General features: G+C 43.3%; 1 protein-coding gene across 1 annotated transcript in view; it reads left to right on the top strand.

Annotated features, from left to right (window-relative positions):
* LOC120061713 (adenosine receptor A1-like) overlaps window positions 1–10,849 on the top strand; it is an 18,030-nt gene extending 7,181 nt beyond the window's left edge. The window contains exons 2-5 of the mRNA XM_039011609.1: window positions 6,093–6,203; window positions 8,329–8,431; window positions 9,637–9,714; window positions 10,325–10,849. Of these exons, the coding sequence (XP_038867537.1) occupies window positions 6,093–6,203; window positions 8,329–8,431; window positions 9,637–9,714; window positions 10,325–10,849 (817 nt within the window). The remainder of the gene's footprint in view (window positions 1–6,092; window positions 6,204–8,328; window positions 8,432–9,636; window positions 9,715–10,324) is intronic.
* Window positions 10,850–22,922: the final 12,073 nt, after the last annotated feature.

Genomic DNA, 22,922 nt, shown 5'->3' with positions numbered 1-22,922 from the left:
ATAGGTGACTAACTCCATGTGTTAGGGTATAGGTGACTAACTCCTTGTGTTATGGTATAGGTGACTAACTCCATGTGTTACGATAGAGGAGACTAACTCCTTGTGTTACGATAGAGGAGACTAACTCCTTGTGTTATGGTATAGGTGACTAACTCCTTGTGTTAGGGTATAGGTGACTAACTCCTTGTGTTAGGGTATAGGTGACTAACTCCTTGTGTTATGGTATAGGTGACTAACTCCATGTGTTAGGGTATAGGTGACTAACTCCTTGTGTTATGGTATAGGTGACTAACTCCTTGTGTTAGGGTATAGGTGACTAACTCCATGTGTTAGGGTATAGGTGACTAACTCCTTGTGTTATGGTATAGGTGACTAACTCATTGTGTTATGGTATAGGTGACTAACTCCTTGTGTTAGGTTATAGGTGACTAACTCCATGTGTTAGGGTATAGGTGACTAACTCCTTGTGTTATGGTATAGGTGACTAACTCCTTGTGTTATGGTATAGGTGACTAACTCCTTGTGTTAGGGTATAGGTGACTAACTCCATGTGTTAGGGTATAGGTGACTAACTCCTTGTGTTATGGTATAGGTGACTAACTCCTTGTGTTATGGTATAGGTGACTAACTCCTTGTGTTATGGTATAGGTGACTAACTCCTTGTGTTATGTTATAGGTGACTAACTCCTTGTGTTATGGTATAGGTGACTAACTCCATGTGTTACGATAGAGGAGACTAACTCCATGTGTTAGGGTATAGGTGACTAACTCCATGTGTTATGGTATAGGTGACTAACTCCTTGTGTTATGTTATAGGTGACTAACTCATTGTGTTATGGTATAGGTGACTAACTCCATGTGTTATGGTATAGGTGACTAACTCCTTGTGTTATGGTATAGGTGACTAACTCCTTGTGTTATGGTATAGTTGACTAACTCCTTGTGTTATGGTATAGGTGACTAACTCCTTGTGTTATGGTATAGGTGACTAACTCCTTGTGTTATGGTATAGTTGACTAACTCCTTGTGTTATGGTATAGGTGACTAACTCCATGTGTTAGGGTATAGGTGACTAACTCCATGTGTTAGGGTATAGGTGACTAACTCCATGTGTTAGGGTATAGGTGACTAACTCCATGTGTTATGGTATAGGTGACTAACTCCTGTGTTTTGGTATAGGTGACTAACTCCTTGTGTTATGGTATAGGTGACTAACTCCATGTGTTATGGTATAGGTGACTAACTCCATGTGTTAGGGTATAGGTGACTAACCCCTTGTGTTATGGTATAGGTGACTAATTCCATGTGTTACGATAGAGGAGACTAACTCCTTGTGTTACGATAGAGGAGACTAACTCCTTGTGTTATGGTATAGGTGACTAACTCCTTGTGTTATGGTATAGATGACTAACTCCATGTGTTATGGTATAGGTGACTAACTCCTTGTGTTAGGGTATAGGTGACTAACTCCTTGTGTTATGGTATAGGTGACTAACTCCATGTGTTAGGGTATAGGTGACTAACTCCTTGTGTTATGGTATAGGTGACTAACTCCTTGTGTTAGGGTATAGGTGACTAACTCCTTGTGTTACGATAGAGGAGACTAACTCCTTGTGTTATGGTATAGGTGACTAACTCCTTGTGTTAGGTTATAGGTGACTAACTCCATGTGTTAGGGTATAGGTGACTAACTCCATGTGTTAGGGTATAGGTGACTAACTCCTTGTGTTATGGTATAGGTGACTAACTCATTGTGTTATGGTATAGGTGACTAACTCCTTGTGTTAGGGTATAGGTGACTAACTCCATGTGTTAGGGTATAGGTGACTAACTCCTTGTGTTATGGTATAGGTGACTAACTCCTTGTGTTATGGTATAGGTGACTAACTCCTTGTGTTAGGGTATAGGTGACTAACTCCATGTGTTAGGGTATAGGTGACTAACTCCTTGTGTTATGGTATAGGTGACTAACTCCTTGTGTTATGGTATAGGTGACTAACTCCTTGTGTTATGGTATAGGTGACTAACTCCTTGTGTTATGTTATAGGTGACTAACTCCTTGTGTTATGGTATAGGTGACTAACTCCATGTGTTACGATAGAGGAGACTAACTCCATGTGTTAGGGTATAGGTGACTAACTCCATGTGTTATGGTATAGGTGACTAACTCCTTGTGTTATGTTATAGGTGACTAACTCATTGTGTTATGGTATAGGTGACTAACTCCATGTGTTAGGGTATAGGTGACTAACTCCTTGTGTTATGGTATAGGTGACTAACTCCTTGTGTTATGGTATAGGTGACTAACTCCATGTGTTAGGGTATAGGTGACTAACCCCTTGTGTTATGGTATAGGTGACTAATTCCATGTGTTACGATAGAGGAGACTAACTCCTTGTGTTACGATAGAGGAGACTAACTCCTTGTGTTATGGTATAGGTGACTAACTCCTTGTGTTATGGTATAGATGACTAACTCCATGTGTTATGGTATAGGTGACTAACTCCTTGTGTTAGGGTATAGGTGACTAACTCCTTGTGTTATGGTATAGGTGACTAACTCCATGTGTTAGGGTATAGGTGACTAACTCCTTGTGTTATGGTATAGGTGACTAACTCCTTGTGTTAGGGTATAGGTGACTAACTCCTTGTGTTACGATAGAGGAGACTAACTCCTTGTGTTATGGTATAGGTGACTAACTCCTTGTGTTAGGGTATAGGTGACTAACTCCATGTGTTAGGGTATAGGTGACTAACTCCATGTGTTAGGGTATAGGTGACTAACTCCTTGTGTTATGGTATAGGTGACTAACTCATTGTGTTATGGTATAGGTGACTAACTCCTTGTGTTAGGGTATAGGTGACTAACTCCATGTGTTAGGGTATAGGTGACTAACTCCTTGTGTTATGGTATAGGTGACTAACTCCTTGTGTTATGGTATAGGTGACTAACTCCTTGTGTTAGGGTATAGGTGACTAACTCCATGTGTTAGGGTATAGGTGACTAACTCCTTGTGTTATGGTATAGGTGACTAACTCCTTGTGTTATGGTATAGGTGACTAACTCCTTGTGTTATGGTATAGGTGACTAACTCCTTGTGTTATGTTATAGGTGACTAACTCCTTGTGTTATGGTATAGGTGACTAACTCCATGTGTTACGATAGAGGAGACTAACTCCATGTGTTAGGGTATAGGTGACTAACTCCATGTGTTATGGTATAGGTGACTAACTCCTTGTGTTATGTTATAGGTGACTAACTCATTGTGTTATGGTATAGGTGACTAACTCCATGTGTTAGGGTATAGGTGACTAACTCCTTGTGTTATGGTATAGGTGACTAACTCCTTGTGTTATGGTATAGGTGACTAACTCCTTGTGTTATGGTATAGTTGACTAACTCCTTGTGTTATGGTATAGGTGACTAACTCCTTGTGTTATGGTATAGGTGACTAACTCCTTGTGTTATGGTATAGTTGACTAACTCCTTGTGTTATGGTATAGGTGACTAACTCCATGTGTTAGGGTATAGGTGACTAACTCCATGTGTTAGGGTATAGGTGACTAACTCCATGTGTTAGGGTATAGGTGACTAACTCCATGTGTTATGGTATAGGTGACTAACTCCTGTGTTTTGGTATAGGTGACTAACTCCTTGTGTTATGGTATAGGTGACTAACTCCATGTGTTATGGTATAGGTGACTAACTCCATGTGTTAGGGTATAGGTGACTAACCCCTTGTGTTATGGTATAGGTGACTAATTCCATGTGTTACGATAGAGGAGACTAACTCCTTGTGTTACGATAGAGGAGACTAACTCCTTGTGTTATGGTATAGGTGACTAACTCCTTGTGTTATGGTATAGATGACTAACTCCATGTGTTATGGTATAGGTGACTAACTCCTTGTGTTAGGGTATAGGTGACTAACTCCTTGTGTTATGGTATAGGTGACTAACTCCATGTGTTAGGGTATAGGTGACTAACTCCTTGTGTTATGGTATAGGTGACTAACTCCTTGTGTTAGGGTATAGGTGACTAACTCCTTGTGTTACGATAGAGGAGACTAACTCCTTGTGTTATGGTATAGGTGACTAACTCCATGTGTTAGGGTATAGGTGACTAACTCCATGTGTTAGGGTATAGGTGACTAACTCCTTGTGTTATGGTATAGGTGACTAACTCATTGTGTTATGGTATAGGTGACTAACTCCTTGTGTTAGGGTATAGGTGACTAACTCCATGTGTTAGGGTATAGGTGACTAACTCCTTGTGTTATGGTATAGGTGACTAACTCCTTGTGTTATGGTATAGGTGACTAACTCCTTGTGTTAGGGTATAGGTGACTAACTCCATGTGTTAGGGTATAGGTGACTAACTCCTTGTGTTATGGTATAGGTGACTAACTCCTTGTGTTATGGTATAGGTGACTAACTCCTTGTGTTATGGTATAGGTGACTAACTCCTTGTGTTATGTTATAGGTGACTAACTCCTTGTGTTATGGTATAGGTGACTAACTCCATGTGTTACGATAGAGGAGACTAACTCCATGTGTTAGGGTATAGGTGACTAACTCCATGTGTTATGGTATAGGTGACTAACTCCTTGTGTTATGTTATAGGTGACTAACTCATTGTGTTATGGTATAGGTGACTAACTCCATGTGTTAGGGTATAGGTGACTAACTCCTTGTGTTATGGTATAGGTGACTAACTCCTTGTGTTATGGTATAGGTGACTAACTCCTTGTGTTATGGTATAGTTGACTAACTCCTTGTGTTATGGTATAGGTGACTAACTCCTTGTGTTATGGTATAGGTGACTAACTCCTTGTGTTATGGTATAGTTGACTAACTCCTTGTGTTATGGTATAGGTGACTAACTCCATGTGTTAGGGTATAGGTGACTAACTCCATGTGTTAGGGTATAGGTGACTAACTCCATGTGTTATGGTATAGGTGACTAACTCCTGTGTTTTGGTATAGGTGACTAACTCCTTGTGTTATGGTATAGGTGACTAACTCCATGTGTTATGGTATAGGTGACTAACTCCATGTGTTAGGGTATAGGTGACTAACCCCTTGTGTTATGGTATAGGTGACTAACTCCATGTGTTACGATAGAGGAGACTAACTCCTTGTGTTACGATAGAGGAGACTAACTCCTTGTGTTATGGTATAGGTGACTAACTCCTTGTGTTATGGTATAGATGACTAACTCCATGTGTTATGGTATAGGTGACTAACTCCTTGTGTTAGGGTATAGGTGACTAACTCCTTGTGTTATGGTATAGGTGACTAACTCCATGTGTTAGGGTATAGGTGACTAACTCCTTGTGTTATGGTATAGGTGACTAACTCCTTGTGTTAGGGTATAGGTGACTAACTCCTTGTGTTAGGGTATAGGTGACTAACTCCATGTGTTAGGGTATAGGTGACTAACTCCTTGTGTTATGGTATAGGTGACTAACTCCTTGTGTTATGGTATAGGTGACTAACTCCTTGTGTTAGGGTATAGGTGACTAACTCCATGTGTTAGGGTATAGGTGACTAACTCCTTGTGTTATGGTATAGGTGACTAACTCCTTGTGTTATGGTATAGGTGACTAACTCCTTGTGTTAGGGTATAGGTGACTAACTCCATGTGTTAGGGTATAGGTGACTAACTCCTTGTGTTATGGTATAGGTGACTAACTCCTTGTGTTATGGTATAGGTGACTAACTCCTTGTGTTATGGTATAGGTGACTAACTCCATGTGTTATGGTATAGGTGACTAACTCCTTGTGTTATGGCATAGGTGACTAACTCCATGTGTTAGGGTATAGGTGACTAACTCCTTGTGTTATGTTATTGGTGACTAACTCCTTGTGTTATGGTATAGGTGACTAACTCCTTGTGTTATGGTATAGGTGACTAACTCCTTGTGTTATGGTATAGGTGACTAACTCCTTGTGTTATGGTATAGGTCACTAACTCCTTGTGTTATGGTATAGGTGACTAACTCCTTGTGTTAGGGTATAGGTGACTAACTCCTTGTGTTATGGTACTGGTGACTAACTCCCTAACCGCCTGGTTTCTCTCTATCTCTACAGCTATAAGCGTGTGGTGACAAAGCAGCGAGCGGCCGTGGCGGTGGTGGTGTGTTGGACTGTGGCCTTCATCGTGGGCTTGACCCCCATGCTGGGCTGGAACAACCTCTGGAGGTAGATAGCTATGTATTTTAAATGCGTTGTGTGTTGTTTGCTAATTGCGATGTGACATTGCGATGTGACATTGGCCAGAGCCCTATAGAACCCTATGCCCTATATAGTGCACTACTTTTGAACAGGGCCCCATAGGGCTGCCCGATTCAGGCTCCCCAATTGTCCTTTCAATCATGTATTTATAAATAATTCACCTATTCTAGTTCTGCTGTTGATATTATGTATCTATAATCTACCCAATTCAAAGTAAATAACACCTCTCTCTATCTCGCTCTCCCCCGTACCCTCTCAATTCAATTCAAGGGTCTTTATTGGCATGGGAAACATATGTTAACATTGCCAAAGCAAGTGAAATAGATAATAAATAAAAGTGAAATAAACAATAAAAATTAACAGTAAACATTACACAAGTTCGAAAAGAATAAAGACATTTCAAATGTCATATTATGTATATATAGTGTTGTAACAATGTGCAAATAGTGAAAGTACAAAAAGGAAAATAAATAAACATAAATATGTGTTATATTTTCAATGATGTTTGTTCTTCACTGGTTGCCCTTTTCTTGTGGCAACAGGTCACACATCTTGCTGCTGTGATGGCACACTGTGGTATTTCACCCAGTAGATATGGGAGTTGATCAAAATTGGGTTTGTTTTTGAATTCTTTGTGGATCTGTGTAATCTGAGGGAAATATGTGTCTCTAATATTGTCATACAAGGCTATGCTCACTGAGTCTGTACATAGTCAAAGCTTTCCTTAAGTTTGGGTCAGTCACAGTGGTCAGGCCACTGAGTTCTCTCTGTTTTGTGCCAAGTAGCACCCTAGTTTGCTACATTTTTTGTTGATTCTTTCCAATGTGTCAAGTAATTATCTTTTTGTTGTCTCATGATTTGGTTGGTTCTAATTATGTTGCTGTCCTGGGGCGCTGTGGGGTCTGGAGCAGCTTGCTTAGGGGACTTTTCTCCATGTTCATCTCTCTGTAGATGATTGCTTTGTTATGGAAGGTTTGGGAATCACTTCCTTTTAGGTGGTTGTAGAATTTAACCGCTCTTTTCTGGATTTTGATCATTAGCGGGTATCGGCTAATTCTGCTCTGCATGCATTATTTGGTGTTTTACGTTGTACACAGAGGATAATTTTGCAGAATTCTGCATGCATAGTCTCAATTTGGTGTTTGTCCCATTTTGTGAATTCTTGCTTGATGAGCGGACCCCAGACCTCACAACCATAAAGGGCAATGGGTTCTATAACTGATTCAAGTATTTTTAGCCAGATCCTAATTGGTATGTCGAATTTGATGTTCCTTTTGATGGCATAGAAGGCCCTTCTTGTCTTGTCTCAGCTCGTTCACAGCTTTGTGGAAGTTACCTGTGGCGCTGATGTTTAGGCCAGGGTATGTATAGATTTTTTGTTTGCTCTAGGGCAACGGTGTCAAGATGGAATTTGTATTTGTGGTCCTGGCGACTGGACCTTTTTTGGAACACCATTATTTTTGTCTTATTGAGATTTACAGTCAAGGCCCAGGTTTGGCAGAATTTGTGCAGAAGAACTAGGTGCTGCTATAGACCCTCGTTAGTTGGAGACAGAAGCACCAGATCAGAAGCACCAGATTATCAGCAAACAGTAGACATTTGACTTCAGATTCTAGTAGGGTGAGGCCGGGTGCTGCAGACTATTCTAGTGCCCGCGCCAATTCGTTGATATATATGTTGAAGAGGGTGGGGCTTAAGCTGCATCCCTGTCTCACCCCACGGCCCTGTGGAAAGAAATGTGTGTGTTTTTTGCCCATTTTAACCGCACATTTGTTGTTTGTGTACATGGATTTTATAGTGTCGTATGTTTTTCCCCATCACCATTTTCCATCAATTTGTAAAGCAGACCCTCATGCCAAATTGAGTCGAAGGCTTTTTTGAAATCAACAAAGCATGAGAAGACTTTGCCTTTGTTTTGCTTTGTTTGTTTGTTTGTCAATTAAGGTGTGCAGGGTGAATACGTGGTCTGACGTACGATAGTTTGGTAAAAAAGGCAATTTGACATTTGCTCAGTACATTGTTTTCATTGAGGAAATGTACGAGTCTGCTGTTAACCCCCTCTCTATCCCCCCCTTTCTCTTCCTCCCTACAGGCTACAGCAGAACGGTTCCTTGAACGAGGATCTTATCATCACTTGTCAGTTTGAGAACGTAATCAGCATGGACTATATGGTCTACTTCAACTTCTTCGGCTGGGTATTATAACATCTCTCTTTATGTAGTATATCAGCTGGGTAATATAACATCTCTCTTTATGTAGTATATCAGCATGGACTATATGGTCTACTTCAACTTCTTCAGCTGGGTACTATAACATCTCTCTTTATGTATTATAACATCTCTCTTTATGTACTATAACATCTCTCTTTATGTAGTATATCAGCTGGGTATTATAACATCTCTCTTTATGTAGTATATCAGCTGGGTGTTATAACATCTATCTATATGTAGTATATCAGCTGGGTGTTATAACATCTCTCTTTATGTGTTATAACATCTCTCTTTATGTAGTATATCAGCTGGGTAGTATAACATCTCTCTTTATGTAGTATATCAGCTGGGTGTTATAACATCTCTCTTTATGTAGTATATCAGCTGGGTATTATAACATCTCTCTTTATGTAGTATATCAGCTGGGTATTATAACATATCTCTTTATGTAGTATATCAGCTGGGTATTATAACATCTCTCTTTATGTAGTATATCAGCTGGGTATTATAACATCTCTCTTTATGTAGTATATCAGCTGGGTGTTATAACATCTCTCTTTATGTAGTATATCAGCTGGGTACTATAACATCTCTCTTTATGTAGTATATCAGCTGGGTGTTATAACATCTCTCTTTATGTAGTGTATCAGCTGGGTATTATAACATCTCTCTTTATGTAGTGTATCAGCTGGGTATTATAACATCTCTCTTTATGTAGTATATCAGCTGGGTATTATAACATCTCTCTTCATGTAGTATATCAGCTGGGTATTGTAACATCTCTCTTTATGTAGTATATCAGCTGGGTATTGTAACATCTCTCTTTATGTAGTATATCAGCTGGGTATTATAACATCTCTCTTTATGTATTATAACATCTCTCTATATGTATTATAACATCTCTCTTTATGTATTATAACATCTCTCTATATGTATTATAACATCTCTCTTTATGTATTATAACATCTCTCTTTATGTAGTATATCAGCTGGGTATTATAACATCTCTCTTTATGTAGTGTATCTTATGTTCATAAGACTTGAGGTCAGGGCGTCTGATGTTGTTTGTTGAATTTAACCATTTCAGGGATACATACATTGTTGTTTAGTGGCTCTGTAGCTCAACTAGTGCATGGGTAAAACATGGTACTGGAGCTAACCTAACCAGGACCGGACTATTTTCCACTACAGGTGCTGCCTCCTTTACTCCTCATGCTGGTCATCTACACAGAGATCTTCTACATGATCCACAAGCAACTCAACAAGAAGGTGAGGTGACCATCACCCCTCCTCCCATCTATTAGCCTCGCCCCACCCCTGTTTGTGATATCTTGCCAATTCCTTGTCACTCATTGTCATGCCAAGTCATAAGTCTCATAAGTCACACCCGACTACCACATCCCCATATTATTACATACCCTCTTGCTCTTTTGCACCCCAGTATCTCTACTTGCACATCATCATCTGCACAGCTATCACTCCAGTATTAATGGTAAATTGTAATGATTTTCGCCTCTAGGGCCTATTTATTGCCTTACCTCCCTACTCTTCTACATTTGCACACACTGTACATAGATTTTTCGATTTTTCTTTTCTTTTGTGTTTATGTGTAACTCTGAGTTGTTGTTTTTGTCTAACTGCTTTGCTTTATCTTGGCCAGGTTGCAGTTGTAAATGAGAACTTGTTCTCAACTGGCCTACCTGGTTAAATAAAGGCTAAATAAAATAAAAAAATAAGGAGTTGGCAAAACAGAAACAGACTAGAACCTAGGCCACTAGAGGATCTATCTCGGGGAAAATGGATCCCCTATAAAAGCTATATAAATTATTATTTGTTAATTACAATAATACATTTTTAAAGGTAATCTTTATTCTTACAGGCTTGCACCACCAACCACACCGATCCCAACAAGTACTACAACAAGGAACTTAAACTGGCCAAGTCGCTGGCCCTGGTCCTCTTCCTGTTCGCCATCAGCTGGCTTCCCCTCCACATCATCAACTGCATCACGTTGTTCTGTCCGACCTGCGACAAACCCCTATTCCTGATCTACATCGCTATATTACTCACGCACGGCAACTCAGCCGTCAACCCCATCGTCTACGCCTTCCGCATCAAGAAGTTCCGAGACGCTTTCCTGAAGATCTGGAAGCAGTACTTCTGTTGTAAGGACGTACCCGCCATTTTGAACCAGCCTAGTGAGAAGGATAGGAAAGAGAACCAGAATGGAAACGGGAACGGGAATCCTAATCCGAACAGAGACTCACAGCCAGCTCTATCGCCACCACAAGAAGGGCAGCAGCCTTCACTAGAGCAGATGCAGGAGGCCAAGCCCCAATGGCCACAGTCTCACAATGATGACCCAACACAGCAGGAACCCCCAATGGAGCTCAACAATATCTAACTAACCCCAGAACAAAGGGGAGTTTCTACATTGATGTGTCAGAAACCCTATGAGTTTCTGTCTTGGGAGATGAATAGAGGTTGTTTAACAGGAGTCAGAGGCATCCTCATAGTCATTCTGAATGTATAGCTAGCTACCAATGGAGCAGTGTGACATGGTGAAAGAAAAGTTTAATCAGTTTACCTTTCGTACCTTGCACCTGAAAGTCATTAGATGTGTGTGTACACTTTTTTTGAATGGAGTGTGGCATGATAACTACTGAACGGAAGGATTCAGGAGCAGAGTTTGGCAACTTGCAGGACTTGTAAAGATATCTTACAGACTGTGAAATCACATTTTAACAGCCGGAGGTGTATTTGAGTTTTAGGCGGATTGAAAAGGAGTATTAGGGTTTATACGGTAAAAACATTGAAAAGGAGTATTTAGCCCCACGGTGGAGGTGTCATAATACCCATAAAAGCAGGTAAATGGTTCCAATCGTTTTTCCACCATTCATTTTTCCCATAGGGGATTTTAGAAACACTTCAAATAAGGGCTGTGTTTTATGTAGGTTTACCCTGGTGTGACGTTTTGATAACCATGTACATCTCTCTAGGACAAGGTGACTTTTATCAATATATTCGCCTCTATTTACTCTCCGATTCGAAAAATGCTAATTAGCATCAAAGTAGAAATCCATGCACGTCATCTCTAGCGGACACCTTTACTAACAGGTACTGTGTCAATTTAAAACTTGCACAAGACAGTTAACAGAATTGTCCATTTAAAGAAATGTAGCCAATTTATTCATTACTACATTTAGCTAACACGACCCTGCTGGTCATCTATGAACGTTTGAACATCTTGGCCATGTAACTGTTATATTTCTCAATCCGGCACAGCCAGAAGAGGACTGGCCACCCCTCAGAGCCTGGTTCCTCTCTAGGTTACTTCCTAGGTTCTGGCCTTTCTAGGGAGTTTTTCCTAGCCACCGTGCTTCTACACCTGCATTGCTTGCTGTTTGGGGTTTTAGGCTGGGTTTCTGTACAGCACTTTGTGACATCAGCTGATGTAAGAAGGGCTTTATAAATACATTTGATTGATTGAGTCATAGTTAATCCAGAGATTCTTACCTTTGCCTCGATTCGGCAGTCTCATCCAGATCAACACGGCATTTTTAGTTCTTTATGATAGACACACTAGCAACTAATTAGCATTTCATTTTGGGGCGGGGAAAACAGGCAAATATATTGATAAAAGTCACCTTGTCCTAGAGAGATTTACATGGTTATCAAAACGTCACGCCAGGGTAAACCTACAAAAAACACAGCCCTTATTTTAAGTGTTTTTAAATCCCCTATGGAAAAAAATGTATGGTGGAAAAACGATTGGAACCATTTCCCTCTTTGACCGTTTGGTTTTATGGGTATTATGACTCATTCTGTGGTACTCTATTAGGATTTATATGATAAAACCATTGAAAAGGAGTATTAGGGTTTAAACGGTAAAGACACTGAAAAGGAGTATTAGGGTTTATACGGTAAAGACACTGAAAAGGAGTATTAGGGTTTATACGGTAAAGACACTGAAAAGGAGTATTAGGGTTTATACGTTAAAAAAGGGTAATGAAATATTTGCAATAATGTAAGGGCACTATTCAATCAGATCCGCTTTAGCCTATAGTGGTTGTTATGGAGATGTCGGAGGTGAAACTGCTTTAGATCTGTCAAGTCCACAAGCTGCTCCTGGCATTATATCTAAAGCGGACATTGCCATTGGCTGCACGGAATCCTATGTAGCCTTGTTTACAGATTCGAATGTTAGATGTAATCTAGGCTGATAGAAATCCTCATTATTTTGTTTAATGATTTTCAATTTGAGCATCGTCTATATAGCCTAGACTTTCTCGTTCTGAACTTCTTAACGTGAATGGGAGGGGTGTGGCTTTGTGACAATGATCAAGAGCAGTTGCACCGATTTGACGGCTCCAACGTAATTACACCTCAGACACAGCCAAAACATCAGCTATATACAGGGTTTCGGCTATCGCCAGTTAACGCTTGATCTGATTGAATCTAGGCCTAAGTCTCTTTGATAATGAGACATTTTAATAACAAACTAATCTGAAGACACTAAGCTTCAACTTACAGTTAACAGAACATTTGATAATGAGCCATTTTATTAACAAACTAATCTGAAGACACTAAGCTTCAACTTACAGTTAACAGAACAGTGGGTCTTTATAACATTGTGAAATTGGAAAGGAACTGGTAGTTGATATGATTCTCATCACAAAATGTGCAAAATACAACACTGACTGTGAGGTTAATCAATGTCACGTTATCAAATGTTTTACATTTTACAATGTACAAAGATGGCTTATAAACCGAAACAAAATAATCTTATTTTTTTTGTAATATAAAAATAAATAAAAATGTTTATTTAACTAGGCAAGTCAAGTTAAGAACAAATTCTTATTTACAATGACGGCTGAACCCAGAAGATGCTGGGCCAATTGTGCGCCGTCCTATGGGACTCCCAATCACAGCCGGATGTGATACAGCCTGGATAAAACAACATGAAAATATGACTTCAAAGGGTTACAGATGTTCCAATTATCAAATGATAAGGTTAATCTTCCTGCTGTTTATTAAACTGTATTGATTTGAGCTGAGAAAGGCTTAATATGAATGTAATGATGTGAATGTGAATTAAATATAGCTACTGTGGCAGCTCGTCAGCTGTGAACACATACTGTATCTTGATTTAGGGTCTTAAGACACAAGAAGCACAGCATAGGAATGAGTGGAGCTCTGTTCTCTCCTCTCACTACCCTCTACACCTCTGCTCTCCCCTCCTCCTCTCCCTTCCCTCTACACCGCTGCTCTCCCCTCCACTCCACCGCTGCTCTCCGCTCCCCTTTACACCTCTGCTCTCCCCTCCCTCCCCTCTACACCTATGCTCTCCTTTCCCTCACCTCTACACTTCTGCTCTCCCCTCCCTCCCCTCTACACCTCTGCTCTACTCTCCCTCCCCTCTACACCTCTGCTCTACTCTCCCTCCCCTCTACACCGCTGCTCTCCTCTCCCTCCCCTCTACACCTCTGCTCTCCCCTCCCTCCCCTCTACACCTCTGCTCTCCCCTCCCCTCCCTCCCCTCTACACCTCTGCTCTCCCCTCCCTCCCCTCTACACCGCTCCTCTCCTCTCCCTCCCCTCTACACCTCTGCTCTCCTCTCCCTCCCCTCTACACCTCTGCTCTCCTCTCCCTCCCCTCTACACCTCTGCTCTCCTCTCCCTCCCCTCTACACCGCTGCTCTACTCTCCCTCCCCTCTACACCTCTGCTCTCCCCTCCCTCCCCTCTACACCTCTGCTCTCCTCTCCCTCCCCTCTACACCTCTGCTCTCCTTTCCCTCCCCTGTACACTTCTGCTCTCCCCTCCCTCCCCTCTACACCGCTGCTCTCCTCTCCCTCCCCTCTACACCTCTGCTCTCCTTTCCCTCCCCTCTACACCTCTGCTCTCCCCTCCCTCCCCTCTACACCTCTGCTCTCCTCTCCCTCCCCTCTATACCGCTGCTCTCCTCTCCCTCCCCTCTACACCTCTGCTCTCCTCTCCCTCCCCTCTACACCTCTGCTCTCCTCTCCCTCCCCTCTACACCTCTGCTCTCCTCTCTCTCCCCTCTACACCTCTGCTCTCCTCTCTCTCCCCTCTACACCTCTGCTCTCCTCTCTCTCCCCTCTACACCTCTGCTCTCCTCTCCCTCCCCTGTACACTTCTGCTCTCCCCTCCCTCCCCTCTACACCTCTGCTCTCCCCTCCCTCCCCTCTACACCTCTGCTCTCCCCTCCCCTGTACACGTCTGCTCTCCCCTCCCTCCCCTCTACACCTCTGCTCTACTCTCCCTCCCCTCTACACCTCTGCTCTCCTCTCCCTCCCCTGTACACTTCTGCTCTCCTCTCCCTCCCCTCTACACCTCTGCTCTCCTCTCCCTCCCCTGTACACTTCTGCTCTCCTCTCCCTCCCCTCTACACCTCTGCTCTACTCTCCCTCCCCTCTACACCTCTGCTCTCCCCTCCCTCCCCTCTACACCTCTGCTCTCCTCTCCCTCCCCTCTACACCTCTGCTCTCCTTTCCCTCCCCTGTACACTTCTGCTCTCCCCTCCCTCCCCTCTACACCGCTGCTCTCCTCTCCCTCCCCTCTACACCTCTGCTCTCCTTTCCCTCCCCTCTACACCTCTGCTCTCCCCTCCCTCCCCTCTACACCTCTGCTCTCCTCTCCCTCCCCTCTACACCGCTGCTCTCCTCTCCCTCCCCTCTACACCTCTGCTCTCCTCTCCCTCCCCTCTACACCTCTGCTCTCCTCTCCCTCCCCTCTACACCTCTGCTCTCCTCTCTCTCCCCTCTACACCTCTGCTCTCCTCTCCCTCCCCTCTACACCTCTGCTCTCCCCTCCCTCCCCTCTACATCTCTGCTCTCCCCTCCCTCCCCTGTACACCGCTGCTCTCCTTTCCCTCCCCTGTACACCTCTGCTCTCCCCTCCCTCCCCTCTACACCGCTCCTCTCCTCTCCCTCCCCTCTACACCTCTGCTCTCCTCTCCCTCCCCTCTACACCTCTGCTCTCCTCTCTCTCCCCTCTACACCTCTGCTCTCCCCTCCCTCCCCTCTACACCTCTGCTCTCCCCTCCCTCCCCTCTACACCGCTCCTCTCCTCTCCCTCCCCTCTACACCTCTGCTCTCCTCTCCCTCCCCTCTACACCTCTGCTCTACTTTCCCTCCCCTCTACACCTCTGCTCTACTCTCCCTCCCCTCTACACCTCTGCCCTCCTCTCCCTCCCCTCTACACCTCTGCTCTCCTCCCTCCCCTCTACACCTCTGCTCTCCCCTCCCTCCCCTCTACACCTCTGCTCTCCCCTCCCTCCCCTCTACACCTCTGCTCTCCCCTCCCTCCCCTCTACACCTCTGCCCTCCTCTCCCTCCCCTCTACACCTCTGCTCTCCTCCCTCCCCTCTACACCTCTGCTCTCCCCTCCCTCCCCTCTACACCTCTGCTCTCCCCTCCCTCCCCTCTACACCTCTACTCTCCCTCCCCTCTACACCGCTGCTCTACTCTCCCTCCCCTCTACACCTATGCTCTCCTCTCCCTCCCCTCTACACCTCTGCTCTCCTCTCCCTCCCCTCTACACCTCTGCTCTCCTCTCCCTCCCCTCTACACCTCTGCTCTCCTTTCCCTCCCCTGTACACTTCTGCTCTCCCCTCCCTCCCCTCTACACCGCTGCTCTCCTCTCCCTCCCCTCTACACCTCTGCTCTCCTTTCCCTCCCCTCTACACCTCTGCTCTCCCCTCCCTCCCCTCTACACCTCTGCTCTCCTCTCCCTCCCCTCTACACCGCTGCTCTCCTCTCCCTCCCCTCTACACCTCTGCTCTCCTCTCCCTCCCCTCTACACCTCTGCTCTCCTCTCCCTCCCCTCTACACCTCTGCTCTCCTCTCTCTCCCCTCTACACCTCTGCTCTCCTCTCCCTCCCCTCTACACCTCTGCTCTCCCCTCCCTCCCCTCTACATCTCTGCTCTCCCCTCCCTCCCCTGTACACCGCTGCTCTCCTTTCCCTCCCCTGTACACCTCTGCTCTCCCCTCCCTCCCCTCTACACCGCTCCTCTCCTCTCCCTCCCCTCTACACCTCTGCTCTCCTCTCCCTCCCCTCTACACCTCTGCTCTCCTCTCTCTCCCCTCTACACCTCTGCTCTCCCCTCCCTCCCCTCTACACCTCTGCTCTCCCCTCCCTCCCCTCTACACCGCTCCTCTCCTCTCCCTCCCCTCTACACCTCTGCTCTCCTCTCCCTCCCCTCTACACCTCTGCTCTACTTTCCCTCCCCTCTACACCTCTGCTCTACTCTCCCTCCCCTCTACACCTCTGCCCTCCTCTCCCTCCCCTCTACACCTCTGCTCTCCTCCCTCCCCTCTACACCTCTGCTCTCCCCTCCCTCCCCTCTACACCTCTGCTCTCCCCTCCCTCCCCTCTACACCTCTGCTCTACTCTCCCTCCCCTCTACACCTATGCTCTCCTCTCCCTCCCCTCTACACCTCTGCTCTCCTCTCCCTCCCCTCTACACCTCTGCTCTCCTCTCCCTCCCCTCTACACCTCTGCTCTCCTCTCCCTCCCCTCTACACCGCTCCTCTCCCTCCCCTCTACACCTCTGCTCTCCTCTCCCTCCCCTCTACACCTCTGCTCTCCTCTCCCTCCCCTCTACACCTCTGCTCTCCTCTCTCTCCCCTCTACACCTCTGCTCTCCTCTCCCTCCCCTCTACACCTCTGCTCTCCCCTCCCTCCCCTCTACACCTCTGCTCTCCCCTCCCCTGTACACTTCTGCTCTCCCCTCCCTCCCCTCTACACCTCTGCTCTCCTCTCTCTCCCCACTACACCACTGCTCTCCTCTCCCTGCCCTCTACACCTCTGCTCTCCCTCCCCTCCGCTGCTCTCCTCTCCCTCCCCTCTACACTGCTGGGAGGACAAACAATAAGAACAAAAAGGTGTCTGCGCTGACACGACGGTTTTGTAACTCCCCTCCCTCCCTCCTTCCTCACTCATCGCTCCCTCCAATACTACATTCCTCCCTCCCTCCGCCCAACAATGCTGATCTGCTACAGAGAGGAGAGAGAGAGAGAGAGAGAGAAAGAGGCACATGGGAGGGGCTGGGGAGATTTATTCCAACTGAAGGAGCTTTTGAAGAATATTCTCTCTAGCCCTTCCTTTCAGGGCCTGGTATCTGTGTGTGTGATTGGCTGTGGGCTGGGGCTGGGGCTGTGGATGGGGGATGACAGCGTAGAGAAGATGCTCTTAAGAAGCGTTTATCCCTCTTCTGAAACCAGCTGGAGATAAGAGTTGCTTGGCTTTTTGATCCCACTCTCTCTGCTCTCTACAGCTTCTCTGTGTGAATGTCCCAAATGGCTCCCTATCCCCTACGTAGGTCACAAGTAGTGCACTATATAGAGAATAGGGTGCCATTTGTGACTCAGTTGTACATGAATCGTATTCAAGACTACATGCCACTGAACGGGGCCACTTCTTCGGGCCACAGCCTTAATCAGTGTTTTAATCTGTCTGGACTAACTGACTGACTGGCTGAGGATTCAAAATGAAAATTTCAGATTCAGACTGTATCTATAGAATTACTGTATCTAGCTCAACTGCTTTTTTGCTTTGCTTGCATAATGCTCTGCTTGTACGTAGCCTGATTTTCCGGCTGCCTGTTTTTGTGTTGTCATGCCAACTTCTTGTCACTCACTGTCATGGCTTAATGACAGCTACGGATTTGACAAGAGCACAGATCTGGGATCAGGCTAGCTTGGAATGGCATCCTGTTCACCTATAGAGTACACTACTTTCATCCAGGGCCCTTGGGCCTATGGTAGTGCATAGGGCTTCGGTCAAAACTAGTGCACTATAATCAGGAATAGGGTGCCATTTGTAATTCACACATCATCTTTGACCACACTCGCTGTTGGTACAGTGTGAGGAGGAGAATGTATTATATTGAAGTTTATCAAGAGTCTAAATATGTTTTTCTTTACCTTTAATTATCTAGGCAACTCAGTAAAGAAGACATTCTTATTTTCAATGATGGAACAGTGGGTTAAATGCCTTCTTCAGGGGCAGAATGACAGAATTAGACCTTGTCAGCTTGGGGATTTGATCTTGCAACCCTCTGTTTCCTAGTCCAACGCTCTAACCACTAGGCTACGCTGCCACCCAAACTAGCTATATGACTGATGCCATGCCCAGATTGTGTCTAATGATGCTTTAGGCAATAGGTGTATATATGTAATACTGAGATATTATTTCTACAGAAGTCTTATCGTAACCATAATCTCTATCCAATGGATGCATACTGAAATAACCAGGGCCCGTATTTACCACAAAGTGTCTCAGAGATAGAGTGCTGATCAGGGGTCAGGTCCTTCCTTGTCCATGTCATCTTATTTATAATGATCTGAAAGGCTAAACTGATCCTAGATTAGCACAGCGACACTGAGACTGTGAATGCAGACCCAGTTGTGTTTAAAAAAAAAAAAATGTCAAGGGAAAATTGTTTAACTTTAATCCACTACTACCTGTATATTGATGTGATGATGAGATATGTATTTAAATATCACACTTGGAGAATAAAAAAATATAAAAAGAATGACTGAATAAATGTTATTATCATGTTCTTCAACAGTCGTACTACTGTAATGTTACTGGTGCCATGTAGAGATAATGTTGTAATGTTACCGGTGCCATGTAGAGATAATGCTGTAATGTTACCGGTGCCATGTGGAGATAATGCTGTAATGTTACCGGTGCCATGTCGAGATAATGTTGTAATGTTACCGGTGTCATGTAGAGATAATGTTGTAATGTTACCGGTGCCATGTGGAGATAATGCTGTAATGTTACCGGTGCCATGTAGAGATAATGTTGTAATGTTACTGGTGCCATGTAGAGATAATGCTGTAATGTTACCGGTGCCATGTAGAGATAATGTTGTAATGTTACCGGTGCCATGTAGAGATAATGCTGTAATGTTACCGGTGCCATGTAGAGATAATGTTGTAATGTTACCGGTGCCATGCAGAGATAATGCTGTAGTGTTACCGGTGCCATGTAGAGATAATGTTGTAATGTTACCGGTGCCATGTAGAGATAATGCTGTCATGTTACCGGTGCCATGTAGCGATAATGCTGTAATGTTACCGGTGCCATGTAGAGATAATGCTGTAATGTTACCGGTGCCATGTAGAGATAATGTTGTAATGTTACCGGTGCCATGTAGAGATAATGTTGTAATGTTACCGGTGCCATGTAGAGATAATGCTGTAATGTTACCGGTGCCATGTAGAGATAATGTTGTAATGTTACTGGTGCCATGTAGAGATAATGCTGTAATGTTACCGGTGCCATGTGAGAATAATGCTGTAATGTTATCGGTGCCATGTAGAGATAATGCTGTAATGTTACCGGTGCCATGTAGAGATAATGTTGTAATGTTACCGGTGCCATGTAGAGATAATGTTGTAATGTTACCGGTGCCATGTGAGAATAATGCTGTAATGTTATCGGTGCCATGTAGAGATAATGTTGTAATGTTACTGGTGCCATGTAGAGATAATGTTGTAATGTTACCGGTGCCATGCAGAGATAATGCTGTAATGTTACCGGTGCCATGTAGAGATAATGCTGTAATGTTATTGGTACCATGTAGAGATAATGTTGTGCATCCTATGAACTAACATGGGCCCTAGATAGGGTTGCAAAGCTACCGGTAATTTATCAAAGTTACGTGAATTTCAGTAATTTTGGTAATTAACAGAAAATATATGGCAATCTATCGTAACTTTGGTAATTTATATTTGAATGACATTGTTAAAAATAATCTGCTTCAAGGGAAAACAGCCTAATTAATGAAAAAAAGCATCTAATCAACAATGGCATTATTTTAAATTAACTCTGCAACTCGTCCAACTATTGATTTTTTCCCCAACTGCCATCAGTTTGATGCTAAAACATTGACAACAAATACATATTGACATAGTAAAATAAATAAAAGTTTGTAAAAAATATATATATTATATATATATATTTCATTCCCGAAACCCTCATATTAAACACCAATGGTATTCACTTAATTACTGGTTTATACGTAGGATAATGTTTAACAGCTTTGTCATTCAATTGTTTTATTTTTAAATCATATTATTTCATGATTTCATATATTTTACATGTGATCAGGCCAGAGAGCGGGCCAGAGAGCGGGCCAGAGTAAATAACAGACACCTGTGATAATCTGAAGTACCCCCAAAAGGGCAACTAGATGCCTCTTGTAATAGATTACATCAAATCCTTGAAAGATTCTACAATTCTGGTAGTATACTGATAAACTTTGAAGGTTTCCAGTAATATACCCTTCCTTTGCAACCCTAGCCCTGGGCAAAAGCAGTGTACAAAGGGTGTAATTTGGGACGCAGACATTGAATACGTCCACATCACTACTGTTGCTAGGTGATCACTGATGATCAACAGCTACTTAAAGCTTCCAGAAAGAACAGAGCGATAGTAACAGACACAGTATGTAATGTCATGTAAAATGTAGCATGCCAGAATTCTGTGCATTATATCTCCATAAGCAAGCAAGCATTACTTTGGCAACATTACAGCATGTAGGCCAAGACAACAGTATTGTATGAAGGCATTAGAGATCTGTACATACGAACACAAAAGCATACAGGAAATGTATTTAACCAGTTAAGTGTCAGTGGTTCTTTCTAACTAACGTCACACTTCCATTGGAATGTATTGTGGAACAATACTTACCAATGGCATTCAAAATCAAGCACATGATACTGATGTGAGCATGGTGCAGAGAGCATATCTTATTATTAGTCACAGTGGCGTAGCCAGAAATTCGTAGGTGTGAAAATATGGGTGGGCCAAAAAATACGTTCAAAAAGTGCAGTTTTATAGCTAATCTCATGCTATTCTACACATTTTGCAATGCTGAGAGAAAATGTTGCTTTTTTAAAGCTAATTTCCTGCAATTCTATACCTTTTGACAATGGGAAAAATGTGCAGTTTTGTTGTTGATCTTTCCTCAGTTTTATCCTATCACACCGATTAAACTGTAACTGTTTTAAAGTCACCATTACACATGGTGTAATCCCTGAGCGGTTTCCTTCCTCTCCGGCAACTGAGTTCGGAAGCAAGCCTGCATCTTTGTAGTGACTGGGTGTATTGATACACCATCCAAAGTGTAATTAATAACTTCACCATGCTTAAAGGGATATTTTCAGTGTCTGCTTCTTTTTTTTACCCATTTACCAATAGGTGCCCTTCTTTACGAGTCATTCGAAAACCTCCCTGGTCTATGTTGATGAATCTGTGTTTGAAATTCACTGCTCAACTGAGGGCCCTTAAAGATAATTGTATTTGTGCGGTACAGAGATGAGGTAGGCATTCAAAAATCCTTTTAAACACTATTATTGCACACAGAGTACTTGCAATTTATGATGTGACTTGTTAAGCACATTTTTACTCCTGAATTTATTTAGGCTTATCATAGCAAAGGGGTGGAATACTTATTGACTCAAGACATTTCAGCTTTTAATTTTGTATTACTTTGTACACATTTTGTCACACATTATTCAATTTTGACATTATGGGGTAATAATTTTATATTAAGGCAGTAACATAACAAAATGTGGAAAAAGTCAAGGGGTGTGAATACTTTCCGAAGGCACTGTAGCGCATCTCAGGCTTTTCTACACATTTTGCCATGAGGCTGAGATATTTTTTTTATTATTTTTAAAGGTAATTAAAGCGAACAATATAGGTGTGTTGACTGTGATAAAGGTACTGGATTCTGAGCTGTCTTGTTTGCTAAATGAACAAATTAAATAGGCAGTGGCATGGTGCATAAAGCCATAGAAAGCCCAGTGACCTATGCCTCAATGGAGTCATATTCATGGGTTATTGGGGATGTGGCTTTCAGTTACTTCTTTTTGGCAACCCATCTCATGAGAGTGAATGTCATTCCAGTTCATCTGTTCTGTTATATTTCATCAAATCTGACTTACCCACTGCACTGCTTGCTATAATTTATATCTGATGGTGTTTGCGTGTTTAGGTAAAAATACAAATAATGTCCCGTTTGGAACAACACTGACAAGTAAAGAGCATAAAAATAATCTAAATAAATAAAATACAAATGTGTTTATTTATTTTTCTCAATCTGATTGGGTGGGCTTGGCCCAACCATGCATAAGCCCCAGATTAGTCACCACTTCCTGACTCATAATTACCAGAATGACAATCAACAGGTCCACAACAGGTTAATGGTAATAGTGGCTAGGTAGCTGCTGTCTAAATGGCTTATTATCCAATATGTGATACAGCAAGGCAGTGGGATGGAACACTTGGTTGCTTATGAGATAAGAGTTATTGCTTGGTTGAGCAGTCCAATTCTCTTCTGGGGTCTCTGACTGAATGCAAAGAATATCTGGGTACAAGGTGTGTGTGTGTGTGCGTGTGTGTCTATGAATGAATGAATGCAAAGAATCTCTGGAT

This window comes from Salvelinus namaycush, chromosome 16 (genome assembly GCF_016432855.1).
Source record: "Salvelinus namaycush isolate Seneca chromosome 16, SaNama_1.0, whole genome shotgun sequence".
NCBI lineage: Eukaryota > Metazoa > Chordata > Actinopteri > Salmoniformes > Salmonidae > Salvelinus > Salvelinus namaycush.
The sequence above is the reverse complement of the archived record's forward strand: the minus strand, read 5'-3'. Positions and strand labels throughout refer to the sequence as shown.